Raw genomic sequence first — 23,729 nt, forward strand, 5'->3', positions numbered from 1 at the left:
TGACGAAAATTAACTATATTGATATGTTATGTATATATTTATGAAAAATAGTGTGTTATAATAGTAATGATATAATTTTATTTCTTTTAAATACAAATTCATTATTGATATTGTGTAATATTCCTGCTCTGATTGCTATTTAACTCACTATTTAATTTATTACTTTCATTTTTAATCTTATTGCTTTCAAATATCTATACTATTTTTTTAATGTTATTCCATATAGGCATTATGTCGTTGATAAAGGATTCTGATGCCTCGTCGATAGAGAATTCTGACAGTTCGTCAACATCGGATTCTAATAGCTCGACACCTTTGATTCCTATACGAGATAGTCATTAGAACTCATCGACATCGAATTCACGTTCATCATCTGATTCACGTCTCTATCTAGAATTCAATTTTATGGGGCAATGCATTGGGGATAATTCAACAGACTTATCGTCCAATATATGTCGCTATGTGATGGCACACGTGCCACCATTCTATTCTTCTTAGAGAAAGGTGTCGACGGAGTTATTTGAACTTATTTGGCATCTTCTCCAGGTAGTTTAAATATTATATTGATTAGTTGTAATAATGAAGAATATTTTTATTATATTATAACTGATTTATTTGTTCATATTTTGACAATCCCGTTATGACATTTCTGATGACTACAAGAAGTTCTGCCTACAAAAAGTCGGCCATGCATGGAGAGATTGAAAATATCGATTGGGGAATGAATATTGCAGACTTGGTAGTACTGATGTAAAGTAAAAGTTGAATAAGCCCAAAAGTATATGGATCAAGCATGTTGATTGGGAGAAGTTTGTCAATTTAAAATCGACATCCGCTGACCAAGAAAAGTGTGACAAAATGAAAAAGCTTCGTAAGAAAAATAAAACTCCACACATAACCAGTAGAAAGGGTATAGCAAAAAAAGTAGAAGAAATGATAAGTATTAATATAATTATTAATTTATATACTCTATTTCAAATGTTCATTAATTTGTGTTGCTTTTATTGATACATTTTTATTTTCCTTACAAGCAATGGAAACGAGTTAAGAGTGTATGGATTTGTATTTTGCAAATTTTTGATGTGGCACATTTTTGGTCTAAGTAGAAAAAATATAAAATGGGTGGTCAGCAGCCCACAAGAACAGAGCTCTTCATCGATAGTCATATAAGGAGTGATGGTAATGTTATTACTCTTGAGTTGGCCAAATCCCTCATATGTGATGTCATTTTTTTGGTCAAATTTTTTATTTTTATTTTTGAAAAAGTACTTATCATCGTAATGTTTTCATTATTTTATAAGGTTAATTAAACAATCTTATTAAAGAAGATCCTAGCTTTGCCCATAAAGATATCGATTATGATCCTATTTCTATTGTACGTAGACTTATATTATTTAATTTTGATTTTTTATTTACATATATTATATTAATCGTAGTTGTACATAAATGTTTGGGAAAGATGGAAAAAGTAGAGTAAAAGATATGGGAAGTGGAGTTTTAAAAACTTCATTATGTTATACAACTCAAAGTCAGAATTATAAAGATAAGTTTGAAAGAGTCATGGTTAACTTAACTCAACTAGTTCATGCACTAATAAAATATAAAAAGAAGAAAAACACACACAAGAAGAAAATCATCTATATTTGAAGTTGGAGGTCCTTCTACTCAGGTAAGATGTAAAAACAATTTAACTTTAGAGATTCTTTTTCTAATCTTCATTAATATTTAATTCATATAAATGATGGATTTCAGCTTACATATCTAATCATAAACAATAATTTTATTTTATAGGCGACATCAGATTCGATAATTCCTAATAGGTGAGGAGGTAAAGAACCAGTATCAGAACCATTGCTATCATTGAATAATGGTAGGTTATGCTTATTAATGAACTTTAGAAGAAATGTGATCCACGCCAAAGGAGCAATAGTAGATCCTGAGAAGCTAGATATGAAGTATTATACAATTTGTACCGATGAAATCATTGACTCTTCAGCTGAGCTAATGGATAGAGCTGAACCCCAAGGGCCTTTACTTGATCTTTGTGGTAAGGTGATTAGATGGCCTAAGCATGTATTTTGAGGGCTAAGTCAAGACAACGCTTGGAGTGATCTTATGTACCAAGAAAATGAAAGTGGCACCAACGTTGAGTGGCAATGTAGAAGGAAAGTTGGAAGGAGATTGGTAACCCGAAACTAAGCATTTGAAATGATTGAATTGGGAAATATTAGTGGTAGGTGAACCTGTTATGAATGTTGTTTGCCTCCCTAGTCAGAAGATAGTCGTTTTTACTAGATTATTGTAACATTTCAAGACTAATAGTGAGATAGCTACAATAATTGGGCATGAGGTAATTTTCATAAACCTCAATTCTGTTTTAGATTTTTTCCTAGGTTGAAACTAAATTACAATCTTGATAATCCTGGGTTTTTTCAAGGGATGGAGCAGATGCAAACTCTTTTCAAAAGGAATCCAATAGGTCAAGGATTGACGGTGCGAATGCTTCAAGAGGGAGGACCTTCTGGCTAGGGCCTTACGAACATTGATCACTATTGGCGTGGCATTATTTCTAAAGGTTGAACTCCCTATATTGAAGCTCTTGTTATTAGGTTATATTGAAGCTCTTTCTATTTTTAGATTTTTTTCGTAGTTGATGTTCCTAACCACTGTGAACTCTCTTGTAGATGAAGGGTCCAAATGTTGTATGTCCACAGTGGCTCGACATGCAGCAGAGATGATGACTCCCCATAATGTTGTGGGTGCCTTTAGCTTTGATAGAGCAAGTGCCATGGCAAAGCAGCTTGAGGCAGCTTGTGATTACTGTGGTTTATACGATGGTAACAAATGTGTTTCCAATTGTGGTCAGCCTTCTCAAAGATGGTATGATAAATTTTCTTTCAATTATGTTTTCAAGGCTTATTCTTCTTCGAATTGTTAAATTTGCTTTATATATGAAGCTGCAAATTAGGGAATTGGTTGGTTGATCCTTCTGCCAATTTCAGGTTCATCCATGGTTTAAAGATGTTGAATGCGACAGGCTATATCAGATGGAAGCTGCATTTATTCCAGAGGTCAATAAAGATTTGGATACTCAAAACTTTGAGAAATTCGAATAGGTAATGTCCAAAATTTATCAAAATCAGGGCCGTGGAGAAAGGTAACCTTACTGCCTACGATTGTGTAATTTGCATTTCTACTCATAAATTTTAACTGTTATTAGGCATGCTTATCATGTAATGTTAATATCTTCATTGAATTTCCATCTGGGCATTAAAAAGATTAATATTCAATAGCAATACTATTGAGAACATATGCCTGGTGCAAATGGTGTGGATGAAGGTAGTAGGAAAATGTCTAAAGGCATATGCCACACACTTGGACAGGGGCTACCTTAAAAAATACCTTCATGAACAAGAGACTGTATTGCCATTACTGCCTTAATAGTAAATACTACTTGTGTTATATTTCACTGAAAGAGTATATATATTTTCAATGGTCTTATATACAACATTAAGGTCTTGAGTACATTGGAGATACTTTAATGCATATTTTCTCTTCACACACTTTTTTTTTCTGTTCTTAGTTTTCTAATGTTTTGACTGCATGAATCAGTCAAATAGACTCCTACATGTCATATCTTGCAAAATAGTTCCATTTATAAACAAGCCCATAGTTAAATGGCACGAGAAGATTCAGATAGCAAGTAGTGTGGTTGGTGTTACAGGAAAGTTGCAAGCCTTTAATCAAGTTTGCCCTAAATACATGACTGAGATCCATGGTCTTTCAAAGGTACTTGAAAATCTGAATTTGAATAAAAAAAAAGAGGTTTCCTAACACTTGCATAAAGACAATAGTCATTTTGTTACCTTCAATTTAATATTATGTCAGTACTAATTACCATTCTGATTACTATGTAGATTTCTGATGTGTCTATCCCAATCTGCCAGTATGATGGTCAGTTATCATTTCATAAATTTGATCCTTAACAATGAGTTTTCTTTGTGAATGATGTGTTACGTTTCTGAACAAATTAACTTTTTCTTTTGTTGAGTTTACCGATGAGGGTAAGCTTGTCAATCTCAATAGTTCTCTATCTTTTTTTTTTTTGGCGTGTTGATCAACTTTTGTTAGTGCAATGAACTAATAGAAAAAAGGAGTAATACTAATGAAATCTCGCTTTCCCGAGTTTGTGCCAATTCAGAAGGTGCAAAGGCCACCTTAAGTTTGGCTGGGACCATGCTTGGATAGTACCCAGTAAGGGTGCTTCCCTCAAAAGGTGACTCACATCTTCTTCCACCATTTCACTAAAATTGGGATTTCTATTTTAGGTGACTGCATAAGATGGTATGAACTAATTATTAGTGTCATCTATGGTAACTCACCTCTTCTTCCACCATCTCACTTTCTCTGTGAGCCATTAAAGCATAATAGATCTCACATGTTATTGAATCTGTTTCACCCATTTGTTATCTGTTTCATTCACCACATTCATTTATTATGATTGCCATTTAAATACCAACATAATCAATTTAAAGACACTTAAGGTATCAATCAATTGAAATGCATGTTTCCCCATAGCCAACCAAAGAAATTGAAAAGTTTTCTTTTATTTTTCAACTTTGTCCTACATTTGCAGGCAAACATAGAGGAAGATGATAAGATGTGGTGAACTGCAGCAAATGTTGTTACTTGAGTTGATGATAGGGGGATGATATGCTATCAAAGTGGCAACTCATGGTTGAGCAAGCCCGACAGAAATGTGAAGGGGGAATAAATGCAGCATCTACTACTCAGTTAGGTAATGATGTGAGTCATAGACCTTCACCAACTTTTTCTACTGCTGGTGTTCCGAGTAACTTTGATTTGAATTGTTTGTGGTTCAGAATTTTAATTTTAAGGCCTTCTTGAATTTGTAAGTTGGAATAGAAATTTGAAACTTAATCTAGTAGTTGTGACACTAGGCACTATTGAAGCCTTTTATGGAAGCTTGGCCAAATTTTCTTTGAAAAATAGTTATTCTAAATGAGTGATGGGTACCTTATTGCAAAGTTGATTTCTTTGTTTACTTGTATTAGGGGCCATAAAAAATTTGAGAGGAACCCAATTGTTCTGCCTCATCCAAAGGTGGTACGCACTATCTTTGTTAAGGATGTGAAAGGAAGCCCCAAATGTCTAAATCATTCTTGTTATATAATATGTATGAGAGAATGCATGTTGGTGATGCTTCAATGGAATGATCAGAGGTTAAAGCCTATTGTCGCTAAGCTCGAAAAATATTGAGGTTAAAGTTATACCAATATCCTTTTGTCCTATTTTTTACAAGTTTATAACAATATGGATGATCAATATTTAAAAATATCTCAATCCGAAAAAAAAAAATGAGACTTCAATTTTGAGATGTTTTATTCTGAGACAATCTAAAACATTTCAAAAGCATTTAATGTTTCATTTTGGTCTTGGCCGATATCAAAATCTTGTTTTTGGATTCAGTATTGCTTCGTACTCTTTTCAAGTTGTGGTAGCTATTTGATCCTTCTAATAATTTGTGTTTGGGCTTTTTTAGGTGTAAAAACTAATGAATTTAACTAAAGCACAACATATTTCTGATTGAATTGACTAAAGGCACTAAAATCCAAGGATTGAAATACTTTCAATCAACTAAAGTCTTCCTGTGATGGTATAAGGAGTATGATCGGATAATCCTTCTTTGCAATTAGAATCAACTACTCAATTCAGGAAACTCCTGTCAATTGGTACTTATGCATATTCTCTCATTGGTGCATTTGTTTTTCTCTATGCGAGCATTTTTCTTTGCTTCTGTCCTTGGATGTGGTTCATATATTAGTGCATAGCACAATCCTCTAATTAACGATGTCATCAAGATAAATGTTGTCCCTTGATTTGTGGAATTTCTTGTAAGGCATGATCTGCGTTAATTACAAATATTGATTAACTATTTGTAGCTTTCCCCCCCACCCTTTTACTAAATGTACTATATGTAGAGGAATTGTGAACTATGTTGTAATTGATGTCCCTAACCACTGTGAACTCTCTTGTAAATGAAGGGTCCAAATGTTGTCTGTCCACAGTGGCTCGACATGCAGCAGAGATGATGACTCCCCATAACGTTGTTGTAGCTCCGGCCATTTACAAACTTAGACTAGCTAAGCAGTTACGAGGGAGAAACACCGATCGTGCTAGCACCTTTAGCTTTGATAGAGCAAGTGCCATGGCAGAGCAGCTTGAGACAGCTAGACAGGAAACCCTCGATTTCTCTTGTAGCATCATGGTTATTGGAAAGACATGTGTCGATAAAAGTACAACTATTAATTCAATCATTGATGAAGTCAAGTTCAGCATGAATGCATTCCAGATGGACACAAAGAAAATGTCATGAGAACCGTTCAAGGAACTTGATCCATTTCCGATTGAAAGTGGGATTTTGTTTTAGACTTCATTACATTGATGTATGTGAATGTGATCTCCAGAATTCTTCCAACATGTGAGATTAAAATTTTGACTTATAACTTTGACTTACATAAGTAATTTTTTTTTTTAATCTTATTATTCTTTGATACTATGAATTGAATACAAATTGGTATGGATGGGATGTGAATGGATAGGGATGAGAGAGGATGGGATATGGATATGAATGTGTGATTTTTTTTCACAAGTATAGGTTGAAGACAAAAGCATTTAGGCACATAAAAAAGAGTTCTGATTGGTCTTTAAATTAAGTCGATGGTCTTATTCCATCAAAAATATGGTAAGAATCCTAGATTCGATGGCCTAAAACCGTTGAATTTATAAAAATTCTATGGTTTTCAGCCGCCACATATTTTTTCGACAAAGCCCAATTCGACGGTCGAAACTGTCGAATGGATCCATAATTCAACAGTTCTGGGCCGTTGATATTTGGGCATTTTCACGTAGTAACTGAGAACTCACCTCTTACTGACTAACCTTCTCCTGCCAAATGAACACTTTTCATCTGGCCTTGTTGTACTCTACTTTGCTGCTTTTTCATGTACTCTCCCATTTTTGGGACTTCACTTGTATTTATTTTCCATAATTAACAAAAAAAATTTATTTACAACTGTGATCTTTATCTATGTACATAATTTTTTATGTGAAAATATTTCCACATGAACGATTCTGCTCTTTGCTGTGACTTAGCTAAATCACTATAGTGCAACTAATCAAAAAAAAATTCATATGAAAAATCTTAATCTTCTTTGTAACAAACTTGCACTTCAAGAAAAATCTTTTGCGCTGAACAAAATTAACTTGCACTTTGTTCTAACAAACTTTCTAACGCAAGTTTATTCTAAAGAGCTTTACACTTAGCCACTTTGCACTTTCTAACAAAAATTTGTTCTAAAAAGATTTGCACTTAACCACCTTGCACTTTCTAATACAAGTTTGTTCTAATCTCTGCACCCCTACTTCTTCCCCCCCCCCCCTCCCCTAGATTCTATCTTAAGTTTCTTCTTCAACCTTAGGTAGAACATTTTTTGAGAGTAGGTGCGTTAAACTATTTACTTAGTATAGTGTAGGTCACTTAAAATCTTAAGCAACATAAGTCTAGACTATATATCGCTCTACCATTTAGGATGGGGAGATGTTTCTAAGACCTTCCCCCTAAAAGGGGTCCAATTCAATGTTATGCCGCTCAGGACAAAGTAAGGTCGCGACCAGCTCCTGTCACTTAAGACAAAACAGAACCACGAAGAACTTGACCCCCAAAGGGGCCCAACTCAATGTTTCGCCACTCGGAATAGAATAGGGCTACGACCAGCTCCATACTCTATCACTTAAGATAGAGTAGAACCACGAAGACCCTGACCCACAAAAAGGTCCAACTCGGAACTCTGCCACTTAAAACAGAGCAGGGTTGCAACTAGCTCCATACTCTATCACTTAAGACAGAGTAGAACCACAAAGACCTTGACCCCCAAAGGGGCCCAACTCGGTGTTCTACAACTAAAGACAAAGTAGGATCACCGACCAACTCCATACTCTATTACTTAAGATAGAGGAGAACCACAAAGATTTTAATCCCTAAAGGGACTCAACTTGATGTTTTACGACTCAAGACAAAGTAGGTTCACGACCAGCTCCATACCCTGTCTTAAGACAGAGCAAAACCACGAAGACCTTTGCCTCCAATGGGACCCAACTCGATGCTTTGCCACTCAGGACAGAATAAGGTAAAAGTGCCCTTGATCCACGGGTTGCGGATCCGCTTTTTTGGTGTTAGGAGTCGCCACCTAATTTTAAAGTCAAGGAACCAAAATATGACTCAAAACCTTTCAAAAGTACTAATTTATGAAAATAAAGGGTCCGAGGATCACATTATGGGATAGGAAGGTGTTAAGCACCAATCCCTCCCAGTGAACATCGGTCTCTACTATACCCAAAAATATTACATTACGAAAAATAATATAAAAATAATAAAATAAATAAAAAATAGTTTACCTGGATGGTTGCAATGGTTGATTCCCTCATAACTGGTGGAGTACGTTTCTCGTATGAGTCTTCCTATTTTTGTCTCTGTCACTAGATCCACTTTCAATCTTTAAGATGAGGTGTTTTCCTCCTAAATTTGAATACTTTCTAGATGTTCTGGGTATTGTGAAGGTTTCTAGGTGTTTTTTGAGTAAAAAATGGGATTTGGGTATTAGGTTGTTGAGGCTCTTTTTTATAGAGTTTTTTGGGAGTTTTTCAATTTGAATAGGTTTCTTTAAGATAAGGTTAATTAGGATTTTGAATTAGGATTTTAAATTAAGTTTTGATTCTTACATACAAAGAATATTTTTAAGATTTTTGGAGAACCCTCCTTATTATATCTTTAATTCTTTGGGCCCCCAGATAAAAGGGTCGTTTATAAATATTAGGTGGGTCCCACTTGATAAGTGGGTCACCAATTAAAATTTGGCGTGGGCTTAATTAATTGGTTTTAATTATTTAAAAATTTAATTTAATTTATTAAGATTTAACTTTACGTTAATTAATGTTTTAATTATTAATTTTGAACTTTTAGGATTGGAAAATTACCATTTTAGACCCGAAGATGACTTTTGTGTTAAGAGGTCATTTTTTGATGTTTTGGGATGTTTTGAAATCATTTTTTTCATAAGAAATTCAATGGGAGTATCGGTTTGTGTTTCTTATGGTTTTTTGTGTGAAATGGTCGTAGACCCTATGAGAGGCATTTTCGTGATTTTGATGAATTTTGTAAAAATTGGCGAAACAGTTTATTTGGTTTTAATTTTTTTTTTTTTTTTTTTTTTTTTTTTTGTATTCGAAAGCGTTTTCCTAATCGTAATGTAGGCTCTAGGGATATTTTGATGGTATAGGTATTTTGATCATTTTTTAGTGATTTTTCTTATAAAGCTTCTTTTTATTTCACAATGATGATTTTTACGTTTTTGGTCATATTTTCCTAGCGTAGCGTAGTTTCTAAAGTTTTGTTTGCTTGAAATACCTCATCTGAATTTTTGAAACTTATCTAGTAATAAATAAAAAATATTAAAATATTCATTCATCATTGGGAATCGTCGCAATCGGGTTGACGAAGTTGATTAATCAAGCAAGTGTGAAAATGAGGTGTCTACACAAGATCGTGAGCAGCTCCATACTCTGTCACTAATGACAGAACAAAACCACGAAGACCCTAACCCCCAAAGGGGCCCAACTCAATACTCTGCTACTCAAGACAGAGTAGGATTGCGACCAGCTCCATATCATGTCACTAAAGACAAAGTAGAACCATGAAGACCCTAACCCCCAAAGAAACCCAACTTGGTGTTTTGCCACTCAAGACAGAGTAGGGTCGCAACCAATTTCATACTCTATCACTTATGACAAAGAAAAATCACGAAAACCTTGACCCCCAAAGGAACCCAACTAGGTGTTCTACCACTCAAGACAGAATAGGGTCACAACTAGCTCCATACTCTGTCACTTAAGACAGAGCAGAACCATGAAAACCCAAAGGGGCCCAACTTAGTGTTTCTGGCCTTCTCTTCACAAGAGATCTATATAACCCAGAGCAAGATGGTAAGGAGTTTCTAAATGCCACCATTGCAATTTTCTTATTGTAGTTCTCTAAGGCCATAGCCTATTTCCTAAATATTTTTGTTAGCTCTCTAAGGCTCTCTCCTTATTGCATCCTCATGTTGAGCAGAGCATCCACATCTCCGCCAACCTTCATGTTTCCAATGTAGCGCTACAAAGGCAGTATAAAACTCCTCAAAAAAAGTTATTGATCTACTCGGCAGCTTGTGGAACCAAATCAATGTGTTTCCCTATAGACTAAAAGGGAAAAGTCTGCACATCAAGCCTTCGTTTCCCTCTCACAATGTGAGCATCTGTCGAAAATGGAACAAGCTTTCGATTGGATCCTTTGTCTCTAAGTAGGGGGTTAAACGTGATAGCACAAATTTCTTTGGGATCTTTTTAGATAAGATCTCAATCGTAAAAAGGGCCTTTTGAATTCCCCTAACGGCCTATGCGGCCACTAGGCCTAAGTTCGTGCTCCTAAAGGTCCCATTCTCTTTTTGGATCATATATTTTCTCTTATCAAATCAGACCAGTAATGGGCTCACCTCGAGTGGTCATAGCAATAGTAGTTTTAGTATCTTTCGTCTCAGCTGGGTCCCATGATTAAGAACTACCTTCTACATTTGAAACACAATCGTCTCCGGCCGGAGGTGGAAGATGTAGCGACGGAAGATCCTGTCTTCTTTCTACTGGTTTTCTATTAGTTGATTCAACATTCGATTATGTTCCACCAAATCATCCATTTTCTTTTGCATATCTTCCTGTAGTTTTCTCATACCTTCTAGCATATTCAAAATATTAGCGTCTGTTGCTAGTGCAATGAGTGGAAGAGCATTAACTTCAGTTGATCTTGTGAATCTCACCATTGTTTTGTATGAAATCAATTTGTTGTGGCATTCCCACGAAGAAACCAAATTTGTAGAGGAGAAATCTGGTGATGCATTGATAGATTCTGCCCTACTGATCTGAAGTTGCTCCCTCGTCCTTCCTATAAACATCGGTGTGGCACCTGCTAATAATTCTTCAACACTCAAGTTAGAGTTGCAGAAGAATAATACTAAGAACTCTTTCTTTTTCAATTGACCAAAAAGATCTTTTTGTCTCTATTGATCTCTCTATTTATAGATATTCCCTCGAATCAAGGTTTCCCCTTTAATTGGGATGTGATCATGATGAATCCCTAAACTATAAGGATCCTAAATAGAAATGGGATCTCTAGGATTGAGTTCCTGATTTTGGGGAAGCTCCTCCATGATCTCAGGATTTGATACACATAAACCAAGATTACGCAGATACTCAAATCAGGCCTATCCTGCCCTACCAGTCAGGTTAGATGTCTCTACCTTAGTCTATCTTGTTGCTGGACAGGGTCGAGTGCGTTGGCTTACACAAAGTACCACTTAATCAACTTGGACACGTGTACAGTTTGGATAACATATCGTTATTATCCTATACAACTTCCATACCATGAGCCTAGGCCTACAGAAAGAAGAGTAGGTAAGAAAACTAAGGAAGAAAAAAGCATAGTACTCAATTAAAGTAGTTCCCAAGAAAAAACAAAAGGCATATATTACCTGGAATAGGCCCTGATAGAACTTGCCAATAAGTAGCTCAATGCGTGATTGATCAACTGTATATATACCCTCGGGAAGTAAGGTATGGGAAAGTAGAGATGTCACCATTTGGGATCCTTGAGAGCACTATGGCCATTGCAGACCAAACTACTCCCAAGGTCGAAAGTGGAGCGTAAGATCCCCATTTCATTACCCCCTTCTAGGAGCCCTCCCCAACCAAGCCAGTGGAAAGCCAAGATCTTCCAAGGGGATCATGTAGTCTTACAATTCGACAGCTTGTCCACCATCCTACTCAGCAACCCAAACAAGACCTTCCTTAGGTGGAGCTTTTTTTTTTTTGCCTAAGAAGGTTAGCAGAAGTGCCAACCTCCACAATAGTTCATCCCTCAGTTTTCTTTTTTAACGCCTTGTCCATGGGAATTGAGCTGCCAGAAGGATGAGAATGCCTCTTCCTAATCTGGCTTGCCACACCCCGAAAGGGCATATTTGTGGTGGGGTGGATTAGTAGAGGTGAAAACTTCAACGAGTATGGAAAATTCGGTTAGGTCAATGTTCATTGTGTTTGGGATGTCAGGTTTTGCGGCAGTGTTAGGGAGGGCAGGTTCTGTGAAGGACTATGAATTGGAGGCGGGGATATGTGAATGAGTAGAATAGGCTTGGAGGTGAGAAAAATGAGATGGACTCTTAGAGCCTAGTTCGAGAGAAAGGTTGGGGTTTCAACAACCTGCTCAACAAGATGAGTAGGTTGAAGTGATTCAAGGAGGCAAAACAGGTTGAGTAGTTCCCTTTGCTTGGGTTGCTCTTTCAGTGTTCTTCTTATGTATTTTCTCTTTTGTCCTCTAATATTCTCTCTACTCTTTCCTTGTCTCAATAGCAAATTAAGCAGAGGAATCTAAAAGATTGAACAACATCAGGTATTGGCAGAAAAATCCGTAAGGTGAAGGCAAATAATGAGTTTCTAAAAAAAAATTTACCTTGAAAAGTGTGGGGGACCCAAAATCCCTCTCGGGGGACATTGGGACCAAATTCCCAATCCCCAGACACAATTCGAGGATTCTTGTACCAGTCCTTGTAAGAGTTGTGGAGACTTTGCACTAGAGCTTGTCCAACAGATTTGGAGGACATAAGAGGTAGGCCTTGGGCAGTATGAGTTAACTTTTAGGTTATACTTAAAGAGAAATCACAAGTGCTCACCCCTAGTTCTTCCACTCTCTCAATCAACCGATAAGAGTTTTTTGTGATTTGGCCTGGAGCCTTATTAATCTTGTTGAGAACCTCCCTTAGGGAGGGGGATATTGGAAAATGAAGACTATCATGAATCTAGCCTGCATAAACCAAAATCTCCCCTGGATGACACTCATTAGGGTCATTGCAAACTATAATGGACACAAATTTGGGGATTGAGTAGGTGTTGCGAATTTTAGCTATACATTAAAGGCCATGAGTGCAGATTTAAAAGAAAAATGCTAGAGGGAAGTTGCCTCGGAAAGAAGGAAGATGGACCAAGGCTTGATAGACTCAAAAGCTAAAAATAAAGATTTCAAAGTTCCAACGCAATGAGAAGAAGGTGGAAGAATAAGGAAATTTTTTAAGTCCCCTTATTTATATCCAACAGTGAAGAAGGAAGAGTGGTGGGAATATTTTGACACGCATTCAAAAATCCCAACTGTTGAGACCCTAGAACTTGATGAGGCATAAATTGGGACGTGTGTAGCAACATGATGCATCTCAACCACCCATAATTTGAAATGGTGGCCCGTTAAATTGAAAGAGAACAAAAGTTGAAGAAACGCAATGATTATACTTTAAGGGGGGTGTGCTAATAATGACACTCGTTCAGAAGACGGAATGTTTGTCGAGATGATGGTAGAACTTTGTGTCTTCTCTAGAGAGGGTAATTGTAGAAGGTAAAAGCAATAAGAGAGATGTACGTCCGGATCTGAACACTAGTCAAAGAAGGTTAGAGGAGAATCTGTTCAGAGAAAGGAGTGCCTAAGCAGGATCTGCAGCTCAGTACCACCTGGGTAAGTCCAAATATTAGCCTTGCTCAGATACAGGTCAAAGTCAATATTGACCCCTACTTGTAAAGTAGACCAGGGTTGAGTGCGTGTAGATCAAAGTCTTTCACTAAGTTGGGGGATAAATCCTAAGAATCCAGGAGCAATTGATGGAGTCAATTACGTCCCTTTAAGATCGATTTAGTTTCCTTATCAGTAGAGGGATTTTCTATGATCAAATCCCCGGATCGAAGGGATAAAGAGGAGAATCCCTAATTTGGGGGGATTGGTGGGAAACCTACTAAGATGGGGAAAAAAGGGACAGAGAAGGGGATTTTTTAGGAGATTAATCTTGATTTTGATCTAACTTGGGCGTCAAATGATTCTTGACAGGTACCACACCAATGTCACCAAACGACTAGAGGAGCAAGGAGCTTTCAGAAGTACCTTGACAATTATGACTCCTAAACTTAAGTAGATGAGGTTTAAAGTCTTAAACTCTCACGTATCTACAATGATAATTTGGAGAACGTCACGGAATCTAGCATACTTCATTGCCTCCGACGTAGTTCAGCTCTATCATAATAATGTCGTCTTCCAAAGCATTACTCCAACCTGCAAATTTAAGTCTTTGCGAAGCATCCCTGCCAATAAATCCCTTACCTACCCCGATCAAGGAACAAGAACCATCTGTATTTATCTTTATCACACCCTCTTCTAACATTCTCCATATGAGATGCTTAATGAGAGGTTTTACTTTGGAAAAGGAGCAGTTCCAATTTTTTTAAGACTTGGGAACTTACATCATTGGGATCATCATCAATTATAACTCAAGTATTCTTATATAGGTACACGTAAAAGCATCGTCATCTTCTTACATACAAAGCTAATATTACAAGTCATCTATAATTATGTACAATCTTAGTCTTCAAATATGAAGTACATTGCATAAGAAGTATATTTTTTGTTCTTGTAGTAATGGAACTAGGATACATACAAATCATTCTTATATTACAGCAAGGAGGAGCTGGAAATTAATTCATATACAGCAAACCGAAATGTTGAGTTTAGACAATGTATCTGCGAAGATAATCTACTCGAGCTTGGTGCTTGAGCTTCATTAGAGCTTTCACTTCGTGCTTCCTAACCATCTCTCTCGAGATATTTAGATTTCCTCCAATCTCTCCAAGTGTTCTATCACCTTTTCCATCAAGCCCATATCTTTGTCTGATCACCATGCTTTCCTTAGGCTTCAAGGAATCGAGCTGGAAAAAAATCAACAAAACAGAAATTTTCAAGCGTTAAGAGGAGTCCAATATCTATCGTAAACTATATTGTTGAAACTGTAACGGTTATGCCTTGTATTCTATTGGTTGGGAGCAGATTCCATGGGTCCACCTTTGGTTTCTAATTATCTACCCCGGGGGCAAATATGCTATTTAGGGATGAAAAGAAGTTGGATACAATTTGGATAACCAAAAGAGGAGTAGGAATTTGCAATTAGGAAATTTATCTGCTAAGCTGATGAACCAATGGCACATGTATTGGAAGAAGCAAGCATGATTGATTAGTGGAGAGAGAACTTCTGAGCGATTAAGAGTTATATTTTTAGTTATTTTTACTACATATGGCATTGTCCTTAAGGGCTGGTTTCAGATTATTGGAAACCTATGGTATTATAAATAAGGGCTGTACTCATTTTCAAACATGTTGAGAATTCTCTCATCCATGAACATATAGACATAGTGGAATGACATAAATTTTATGTTCCTTGATAGTTCTAGATTATATTTTTCTTGAATAGCTTGGAAAATAAAAAAATAAAAAAAATTGTATGTGGGTATAAATGGATAAATTGAAAAATAACCTATCTGGCAAAAAGAGAACTCTTAATGCACATGTGGAACAATAAGAACCCGTAAGCTTGCCAATAATTTTCTAGAAAATAAAAAGGAAATAGTCATGGGCCTCCAATAATGTATAAACTTGAAAAATAGTTGTGTTCTCATACATAAAACCTCATACTGATTTCAAGTGTCAGACACATTGAGCCCCACAAATCTGATATCTTTATAGTTTACTATATGCGAGGAATAGTTTCTAGAACATGTTAGTTATTATTGTTAGACAATGTAGAAATGAAAATTTTAGATAAGTTGATATACATTAAAAACATTCTAACAACATGTAAGGAGTATGATCAGTGTATTAAAAATCGTATACCTTGAGGCATGAGGCGTAATCCTCAAGGCAAGGGGTATGCTTCATGACTTGAGGGTTAAGCCTCAGCAAACTTTAGTGAGGGTTAAGCCTCAGCAAACTTTAGTGAGGCTTATGCCTCAAAGGTGTGAAGCGTACCCCTCATGCCTCACGCCTCTCAATAAGCACTAAGGCTTACACCACAATTGTTTGGCAGATCCCAATTCCGTGGGTCCAAAAAATCAAATTGTTTTTTGTTTTCTTGCTTTATTTTACAAATATCACCCCCCCTCCCCTCCCCTCCCCTCCCCTCCTCCTCATGTCTCTTATTTACATAACACTACTAAATAGAAGTGCTTTTTGCCTTCTAAACTTAGATTATCAAGAGATCTCTCAAAATCACTCTTTGAAACCCTAAAATCTTCTTACACCAAGATTTCTTCATAGAGGCTCCAATACTAATCCTTATTCGAATTCGTTGGTTCCTACAACTTTCTTTCTAAGATTGTGATCAAATCGAACCAAGAAATTAAGGATGTTCTAAGGTTTTGAGGTATATGATTTTTCTATGTACATTCTTGAACTGTTTAGCTATTTTTTTTCAAAAACTCAATATTTTTTTTTATTCTTTTGTTTTTTGTTTTTTGTTCTATATTTATGATGGCAGTTGATGATGGTTGATACTCTCTGAGTGATGATACATTGCTATTTTGCTACTATATTATATTCTTACTTCCCTACATTTTTAATGTTTAATTTTTATTTGATCCTTGAAGGTTGTTTACTTGTTTTTATATTTTTCTGAATTTATTATAATTTTTATATATTTTTTAGAACTTTCTTTTTTAATTAATTGAGACTAACGCCTCTATGCGCCTTGAGACTTATGCCTCGCCTCAAGAACCCAAAATGCCCCAAGTATGCCTCAAGTACTTTAAAACACTGAATATGATCTCTAGTTAAACTCGTATTAAATAGATAAATGGTTACAAGAAGATACATAACAAGCTACATCGAGACAATGATCCGATACTTCTTTGTTCACCCTCATATGATACTCCATAATCTAATACTCTAATAATCTATTTAATAAGAGTTTAACCGGAGATCATTATCATCCGGGAATTTCAGTCATTGAAACTTGTCAAGAGTATATGCAAACAAAAAATATTTGGATACATTGAGGTTTGTTTGAAAAAGTTCGTGGTCATATATTTGACATACCAGTGCGACACTGTATCCCAATGGAACATTCTTAGAAAGTGGACTGTCCTTGTTACCTAGAGTAAGCAGTTCTTGGCTTCGATTTTGCAATGGGTTTATCCTTTTTGGTGATGTATTGCCAGTAAAATATTTACCATATAATATTCTTGGTAGCTTCTTTTTTTCTTTTTTTTTATCTTGTCGAGAAAGAAACAGATTAACAAAAATCATTTTATTTTTTGGATTGGAAAAAAATAAATGGAAAAAAGTTCAATTTATATTCAACCAGTAAAAGAAGTTAATGAGGATGAATGGTTACCACATCATCAAGGGCAAGCCTGAGGAGAGCGGGTTGCCTCCTCTTATCGCCTCCGACACCTTCAGTATCAGTAATCCCATTGATGAACTCCTCTTGTGTGATAGCATGTCTTGCATGGAGCGATAACACAGGTTTTGAGGCCCTCATCACTTCATGGTATCTCTCAGGGGAGATTCCTACTTTTTCTACAATCTCGTCCTCTGTTGGTTCCCTCTCAAGTTCAAATGTCAACTCCAACTTGGCCCTTTGGATTTCTACTCTAACCTGCACAGTAGTAAAAAAATTGAATTTCACTGTTGAACAGAACCCTCCATCTCATAAAGATAAACAAATACCAAATGAAAAATTAACCCATAAAACTAACAATTTGAATGTTAAATCGATAGCAGAGTATTATCATCATAACCATCACCATCAAATTTAGCTTTATCCCAGAAATTTGGGTTCGCTAAATGAATCTTGTTTCTCCACCCAATTCTATCTGAAGATATGTCTTCTGTTAATAGAATTATGTTCATATCCACTCTCACTAATTCAAATGCATCTGTAACTGTACCAAGTAGAAAACATTCACTAAGAATTGGGATGATAACTCCCAACATCTTCCATGTATTTAGTGTAAACAATAATTGTGTCCGGCTTTACTCTAATTCGTGAAGCCCGACGTGTTAGTCACAAATAAGTGTATTTCACAGAGAATCGAGATCAGGTAAGGTGTCCCGTTCCTTTAGAATTGGAATGGTGTCCACATGGCACATTTTGGTTGGAGTTTAAAACACATTGGGCTCCTAACGAGACATTTTTCTACATTGCACATGGCCCGATGTGTTTTAATCTCCAACCAAAATTTGCCATGTAGACATGTATGTTGCTATAGAAACAGAAAACCATTGTGGATCAGGACTCCATAAATATTACCACGTGGTACAGTTCCTTGGCCCACCTTTTGGTTATCCTGCAGCCCAAAAGCTAGCTCAATCTGTAATTTCTACTCTTTGTATCCGAACATTATTTTTATCATATGGTCTTGGATTCTATATTTTCCTCTCATCGACTTTTAAATGAAGATCATGATGAAAAACTCACAAACGACTAAAATTTTAACAAATTGACTACTCAATTTCATAATTAGAAACATTTTTCTACAAGACCCTAAGTCCCTAGTGTTGGAATTTTAGAGGGTTGAATTTGAAAATCCTTTACTATTCATTGGTATTGACCTTAGGGTAAAAACCCAATCCCAACTTTACACATTTTACTTTTGCTTTTGCTTTTGCTTTTGCTTTTGTGTTTTGCTTTATTCCTTTTGCTTTTTGTGTTAGTTTAAGCTATATTTAAGCATAGCTTTTGCCTTGTGTTATTATAGTCCCACATCAATTAGGAGTAGAGTTGAATTGCAACTTTTATATGGTTGTACTTCTATTAGTTTTAAAGTTGATAGAGGTAGTGGGCGGGCTCACGCGAGCACACGGGGGCCCAAGAGTAAAACCCAAGGTTCCAATTGGAATTTAGATCCACTGATCCGAAAACCTTAAAGCATGTGGGCATGTAACTACTAAACCCCAACTCTACGAAAATGGTAAAATGATAATTTACTACACAACTTAACCACAAGTAGTAAAACTTAACTTACACAAAATTATGAATTGATCTTCACGATGGATTGAAGTTTGGGACTTGATAGACTATTGCAGTGCCCTCTATAATAGGCTGAAAGTGGGTAGGACCATGAGCTCAAAAACTCTCTTGATTTTGAGGGTTAGGCCTATTTATGACGTCCGGATAATCCCAGGAATTTGATTTTGAGCACAACTCCTGTGTCAGCACCTTAGGATTGATCACACACAATGAGTATATGACACTGTCCATTTCAAATAATGGCACATCCTTATAATGTAAATCTCTAAAGAGAACTAGGAAAAAAGATTGGTTCTTCTAAAAAATATGAAACTAGAGGTGGTTCAATGTGAATGTTGGGACTTCTTAATAATTAAAGAAGTAATTAATCTTTGTATCATAAACAACCATAGTGAAGAAAAGCTAAGCATGTAGAGACAGTGAGCATACCGATTCAAGGCCGAAGGAGACGCGAGTGAAGCTTGAGAGTGTCATAGAGCGCATTATAGAATGTCGTATCCAAAACAAACCATAAGTGGATAGCCTGGACCTCCGTTTTGGTTCAAAGCGATCAATGGCTGTGATGAGACCCTTTACTCCTGCTTGGCAGAGGTCTTGGAATCTTGAGCCACTGGCAAACTCTTGAAAATATTTGTTGATCACAAACAAAACTAGCCGAAGATTGTGCTGCACCAAATTTTGGCAGGATTATATTATCTCTCGTATGGTTTATGCCACAAGCCCAAAACTATATGAAGCTTTCCATCCTAAGAGGTAAATGGTTCACATTCTAAGGCTTTCTTTTCGACTCTAGGACCTAGAAGCCCTAGCTTTGGACAGAGTGGAACAGAGGATCATGATTCATTTAGCCAAACCCCAAATCTTTGGGATAAGTTATTGATGTTGTTGTTGTTGTTCCACAGCCTCACCATCATCATCATCTTCAGTCTTATAAAAAACTTTGGAGTCTGTTAAACGAATCATGATCCTCCTTCCAATTCTGTTTAAAGCTGTCTTCTTTCAATTCTGATTCTCAGCCTCATGATATTAGGAAATTTTTTCTCCTACTTGATCTATTGTGAAAAATCAGAAAAGATGATGGTGATATTTCAGCCAATTTCATCCCATTGGAAGACCAGATCGCCTCATTAGTTGTGTTTTCTAACCAAGTTCACCAACTAAAAATGTACAATCAACAGATGTGAGAAAGCACAGACCCATTCATTAAATTACATGTTCAACTTGAAGATACCACCTAATACATCCTAAATTATCTATAGCAACTTTTTGTTCGTCTTAAGACAAGAAAGCAATCGAAGAAAGATCACATCGGGCTTACTAAGCCTTTACTTCAAATTCCATTCTTTTAAACCAAACATTTAGACTCGCCTGGAGATGCACACTTCAACATGTTTACTGTACTCAACCAGGCATGTCAAATTTCTTGGCTCTGTTGGATTTATTAACAGACTTAAGTATTTAATAAATCTCGACCTTTGGGAATATATATATATATATGAGTGTGAGACATAGAGGTACAAAAATACCTTGATTAGCTTATTTCTTGCAGCTCGACCGATCTCGATCTGTCGTCTAACTTTCGGTAAGCTCATTTTTGTAGTCTCTGCTAATTCAGTATCAGTGGGTTCTCTCCCCATCTCTTTCTTCAAGTTCTCCTTCACTTGAAGGAGTGCCTAACATTCAAGATAACATATATGAGCAATTGAGAGGACATATTAGAGAAAGCATGCATTTAAATTTCCTAACTGGTCTACTGTTTTAGCCACCAAATCACATTGAGAACAACTTACAAAACGGGGAACTCACCTTCATGGGTTGCATCAACTTGAACAGCCAAGCGTGTTCCGAAGAAGGAAGAACATGTGGTATCTTCATTTTCTTCCAATCCAGGCTAACAAGATCAGTAGATCCTGAATACTCCCTAAGAAGCCTCTCGACATCTCCACCCTCCACGTTATTATTTTCCTTCCCATCACTCGAAACAACCATCTCTTCCTCCTCTTTCCTTCTTAGTTCAATTCTCTTATCAAGATTCAACCGCTTCGCCTTCTTATGACTCCTCACCACATTATGAAATATTTCCTTCTCAACTTGCTCATCGCTTTCTTCAACCTTCTTCTTTGTTCGACGACGTCTCCTCATCAAACGGTCAGTATCTTCCGCATCAGAAATATCCGTTGGTGAGCTAAGCTTGTAAATATTTTCAAGTTTGGCCGCAGCTTCACTGTAATCCAAGTCAGTTGAGAAAGATGAAGTAGTTCCATCAGTAGAGACAGCTTTTACTCTTTTTGAAGACTTAGTAGATTTCCTCAGTATCTTATGCTCTTTAGGAGTGTCTGAGGGTAATGAGATGGGTTCATGATTTGTAATCAAAGCTGTATTCTTGGTTTTATCAGTGTTGAAAGCTAAGATCACGGGTCTTTTTAATGGAGACCGATGAGTTGAGAATCTTGCACTCAAACCTAGTGGAGTCTGAGAAGCTGAACTAGGAACAGTCACAACTCCCATGCCAAGTGGAGAATCAAAGCTTTCTTTCTGTTACAAAACCTGCAAAGTAAAGAGTTAAAGATAAAAAATTATCAGACTCATACACAACAACAGTTAAGAACAGCTGAACAGGGTTATGTTTTAAGAAGATGGGCTTATCAAGCCCACAATCTTCTCTACTACCCTTTTTATCCTAATTAGTACATTAAAGAGTTTCTTCATAAATTTTCCAGAGAATGATCAGTTGAATCATCATCAAAAAAGCCTTATCCCAAATATTCGGGGTTGCCTAACTTAGTATTATTCATTGGATTTTTCCTAATTTCAGAAAAATTCGGAGATTCAGTGATTTGCACTTCATTTGCAATGAATTCGCCATGTCATTAAAAAAATAGTTTGTTTCTCAACAATTATTTAAATATTTTTGTATGAATTTGACAGATATCAACCTATCAAAATGCATACTTTATCTATATTGTATATTACGACAACAACAACAACACCAACAAAGCCTTATCCCAAAGATTCGGGCCGCCCAAACTAATATTATTCCTCCATTCCACTTTGTCCAAAGCAAAGTATTCCATTAGGGTGAAGGTTTGTCAAGTGAAGAATTCATCAGCTCTCAGAAGTTATGTACTATCATACTCCTGTTTAGCTTGTGATTGCCTTAATATTCATTGTCCATCCCCTTCCTAACGAATTGACTTTTCAAGGACAGATGGTTGGTTAATATAGTATCAGACCAAGAAGTTCGTATAAGTCACAAGTTCGATTGTTTCCACCCTTTGGGTAGGAGAGGATGTTGAGCGTAAGATTCACCTACTCTCGAGTGTCACACATTATTGCACCTTTGCTTAGCTATATTCATTGTACGCCCTTTTCCTAACAAGTCTACCTTTTGAGACAGATGGTTAGTTAACAAACACAGGCTTTTGATCATAAGTCTGTGGCATTTCCACACACAAACTTTACTCGTATTAAATAGGTATTTCTTTAGATCACACAAAAAAAAAAAAAAAAAACAATGATTGTCATCATCAGATCTCTATAACTTCTCGCCAACTATTCTCATAGCTCTATTCAATGCCAAGAACAAGTGATCAATTAGTGTTAAAAGTATTAGTTATGTTGTAATATATTAATGTACATTGAGATGTACCGAATCCTCTTACTTAGGAATAAATCAAGTAGTTTGAGTAGTTAGTCAGTTAAGTTACTACTTGTAGTTCCCTTCTCTATTTAATAAGAATCTAATCGGAGATCAATGAATTCAAGTTATTTAATTCATTAAGAACTCTTTATTATTTCTATCGAAATTGAAAATCTTTCATTTATAATCATCAACAGGTGGCACAAAGATCAAAAATATAATTTGATCAAATAAGACTTTTGCAACACAAAATCTTGGTCTGATATGAGCTCTTCAGAGCTTTGGAGGTTCAATCTGATGGTGCATGTACCAGTGGTTCCACAATTGTCTCATACTCATCGATCCGCATATCCAAATCAGATGGCTTAAAAACCAATGACCGATGTAAATCAACAATCACGAAAATGGATCATATGATCACACAGTTAAGATCATCCCATCAATGGAATTTTCAACTATTGTCCCTCCAATAATTTCCCTAAATATAACCACTCTACACCCATTCAGTGACTTGTGATCAAACGGTTAGTATCGTCCTATTCGATCGAATTTCGCACTACTAGCTGATCATAACCATCTGATCTAACAGATCACAACAAAAGTCCGAAAATCCGACGGTTAGAATTGAATTGAATTGAATTTTCTGATAAATTTAAGTCTCTATTAGTCTAAGAAGTATAGGAATACTTGAACACGTTTTAACGTTTCAACTTCTACCTCTCCTACAGGGATCAAATGTTCCACAATGCGTGCTAACATGCGCCCGTGGAGATGCTCATCCACTGGCGCATGCTAGCATTATTTCTATAAATTTAGCACCAAAATATAATAATAATAATAATAATCCTAATTTCCATGAAAGCAGAATGATTCTTTAATTCATTCAAGTTGAAGAAAAACTTTAATCGAAAAATTAAAGAAATCGGCAACGATTCGTACCTCAAACTCGGATCCGAGTTCGGAAGTCGAGAAATCGTTCCTTCGATGGTGAATCAGAGAATCAAAACGAGAGAGAGAATGAAGATGAGATTATTACTAAAAGAAGCTCATTTAATTTAATGAGAAGAAGTTCGGTGTCCACGAGCCCTTTCTTG

The 23,729-nt window shown here is 36.2% G+C and overlaps 2 protein-coding genes and 1 long non-coding RNA gene across 12 annotated transcripts in view; 2 read left to right on the top strand and 1 right to left on the bottom strand.

Moving 5' to 3' along the window:
- LOC147390998 (uncharacterized) overlaps window positions 1-6,508 on the top strand; it is a 36,037-nt gene extending 29,529 nt beyond the window's left edge. The window contains exons 3-8 of one of the 10 annotated variants that reach the window (XR_015170243.1): window positions 227-546; window positions 664-2,575; window positions 2,685-2,880; window positions 2,958-3,954; window positions 4,637-4,798; window positions 6,066-6,508. Coding sequence is in view for 1 of the 10 variants with exons in the window: in XM_086417161.1 (XP_086273287.1) it covers window positions 2,705-2,880; window positions 2,958-3,116; window positions 4,637-4,646 (345 nt within the window). In the remaining 9 variants the exon portion in view is untranslated. Of the gene's footprint in view, window positions 1-226; window positions 547-663; window positions 2,576-2,684; window positions 2,881-2,957; window positions 5,307-6,065 lie in introns of those variants that run through there. The other 9 variants (XR_015170244.1, XR_015170237.1, XR_015170236.1 and 6 more) reach the window with 9 other exon arrangements.
- A 6,947-nt stretch (window positions 6,509-13,455) lies between these two features.
- Window positions 13,456-14,729, top strand: LOC147390999 (uncharacterized). Its single transcript, XR_015182768.1, has 2 exons — window positions 13,456-13,663; window positions 14,030-14,729. It is a non-coding gene; the product is annotated as an uncharacterized LOC147390999 (long non-coding RNA).
- Window positions 14,458-23,729, bottom strand: LOC147391000 (RNA polymerase sigma factor sigE, chloroplastic/mitochondrial-like). Its single transcript, XM_086458335.1, has 6 exons — window positions 23,575-23,729; window positions 20,802-21,542; window positions 20,522-20,668; window positions 19,425-19,661; window positions 17,358-17,621; window positions 14,458-14,901 (listed from the first exon to the last, which is right to left on the bottom strand). Exons 2-6 carry the CDS (start codon window positions 21,501-21,503, stop codon window positions 14,704-14,706), a joined length of 1,548 nt encoding a protein of 515 aa, XP_086314461.1. The 5' UTR covers window positions 21,504-21,542; window positions 23,575-23,729; the 3' UTR covers window positions 14,458-14,703.

The sequence above is a fragment of the Akebia trifoliata genome, chromosome 11, assembly GCF_017979445.1.
Source record: "Akebia trifoliata isolate Shusen 1 chromosome 11, ASM1797944v1, whole genome shotgun sequence".
NCBI lineage: Eukaryota > Viridiplantae > Streptophyta > Magnoliopsida > Ranunculales > Lardizabalaceae > Akebia > Akebia trifoliata.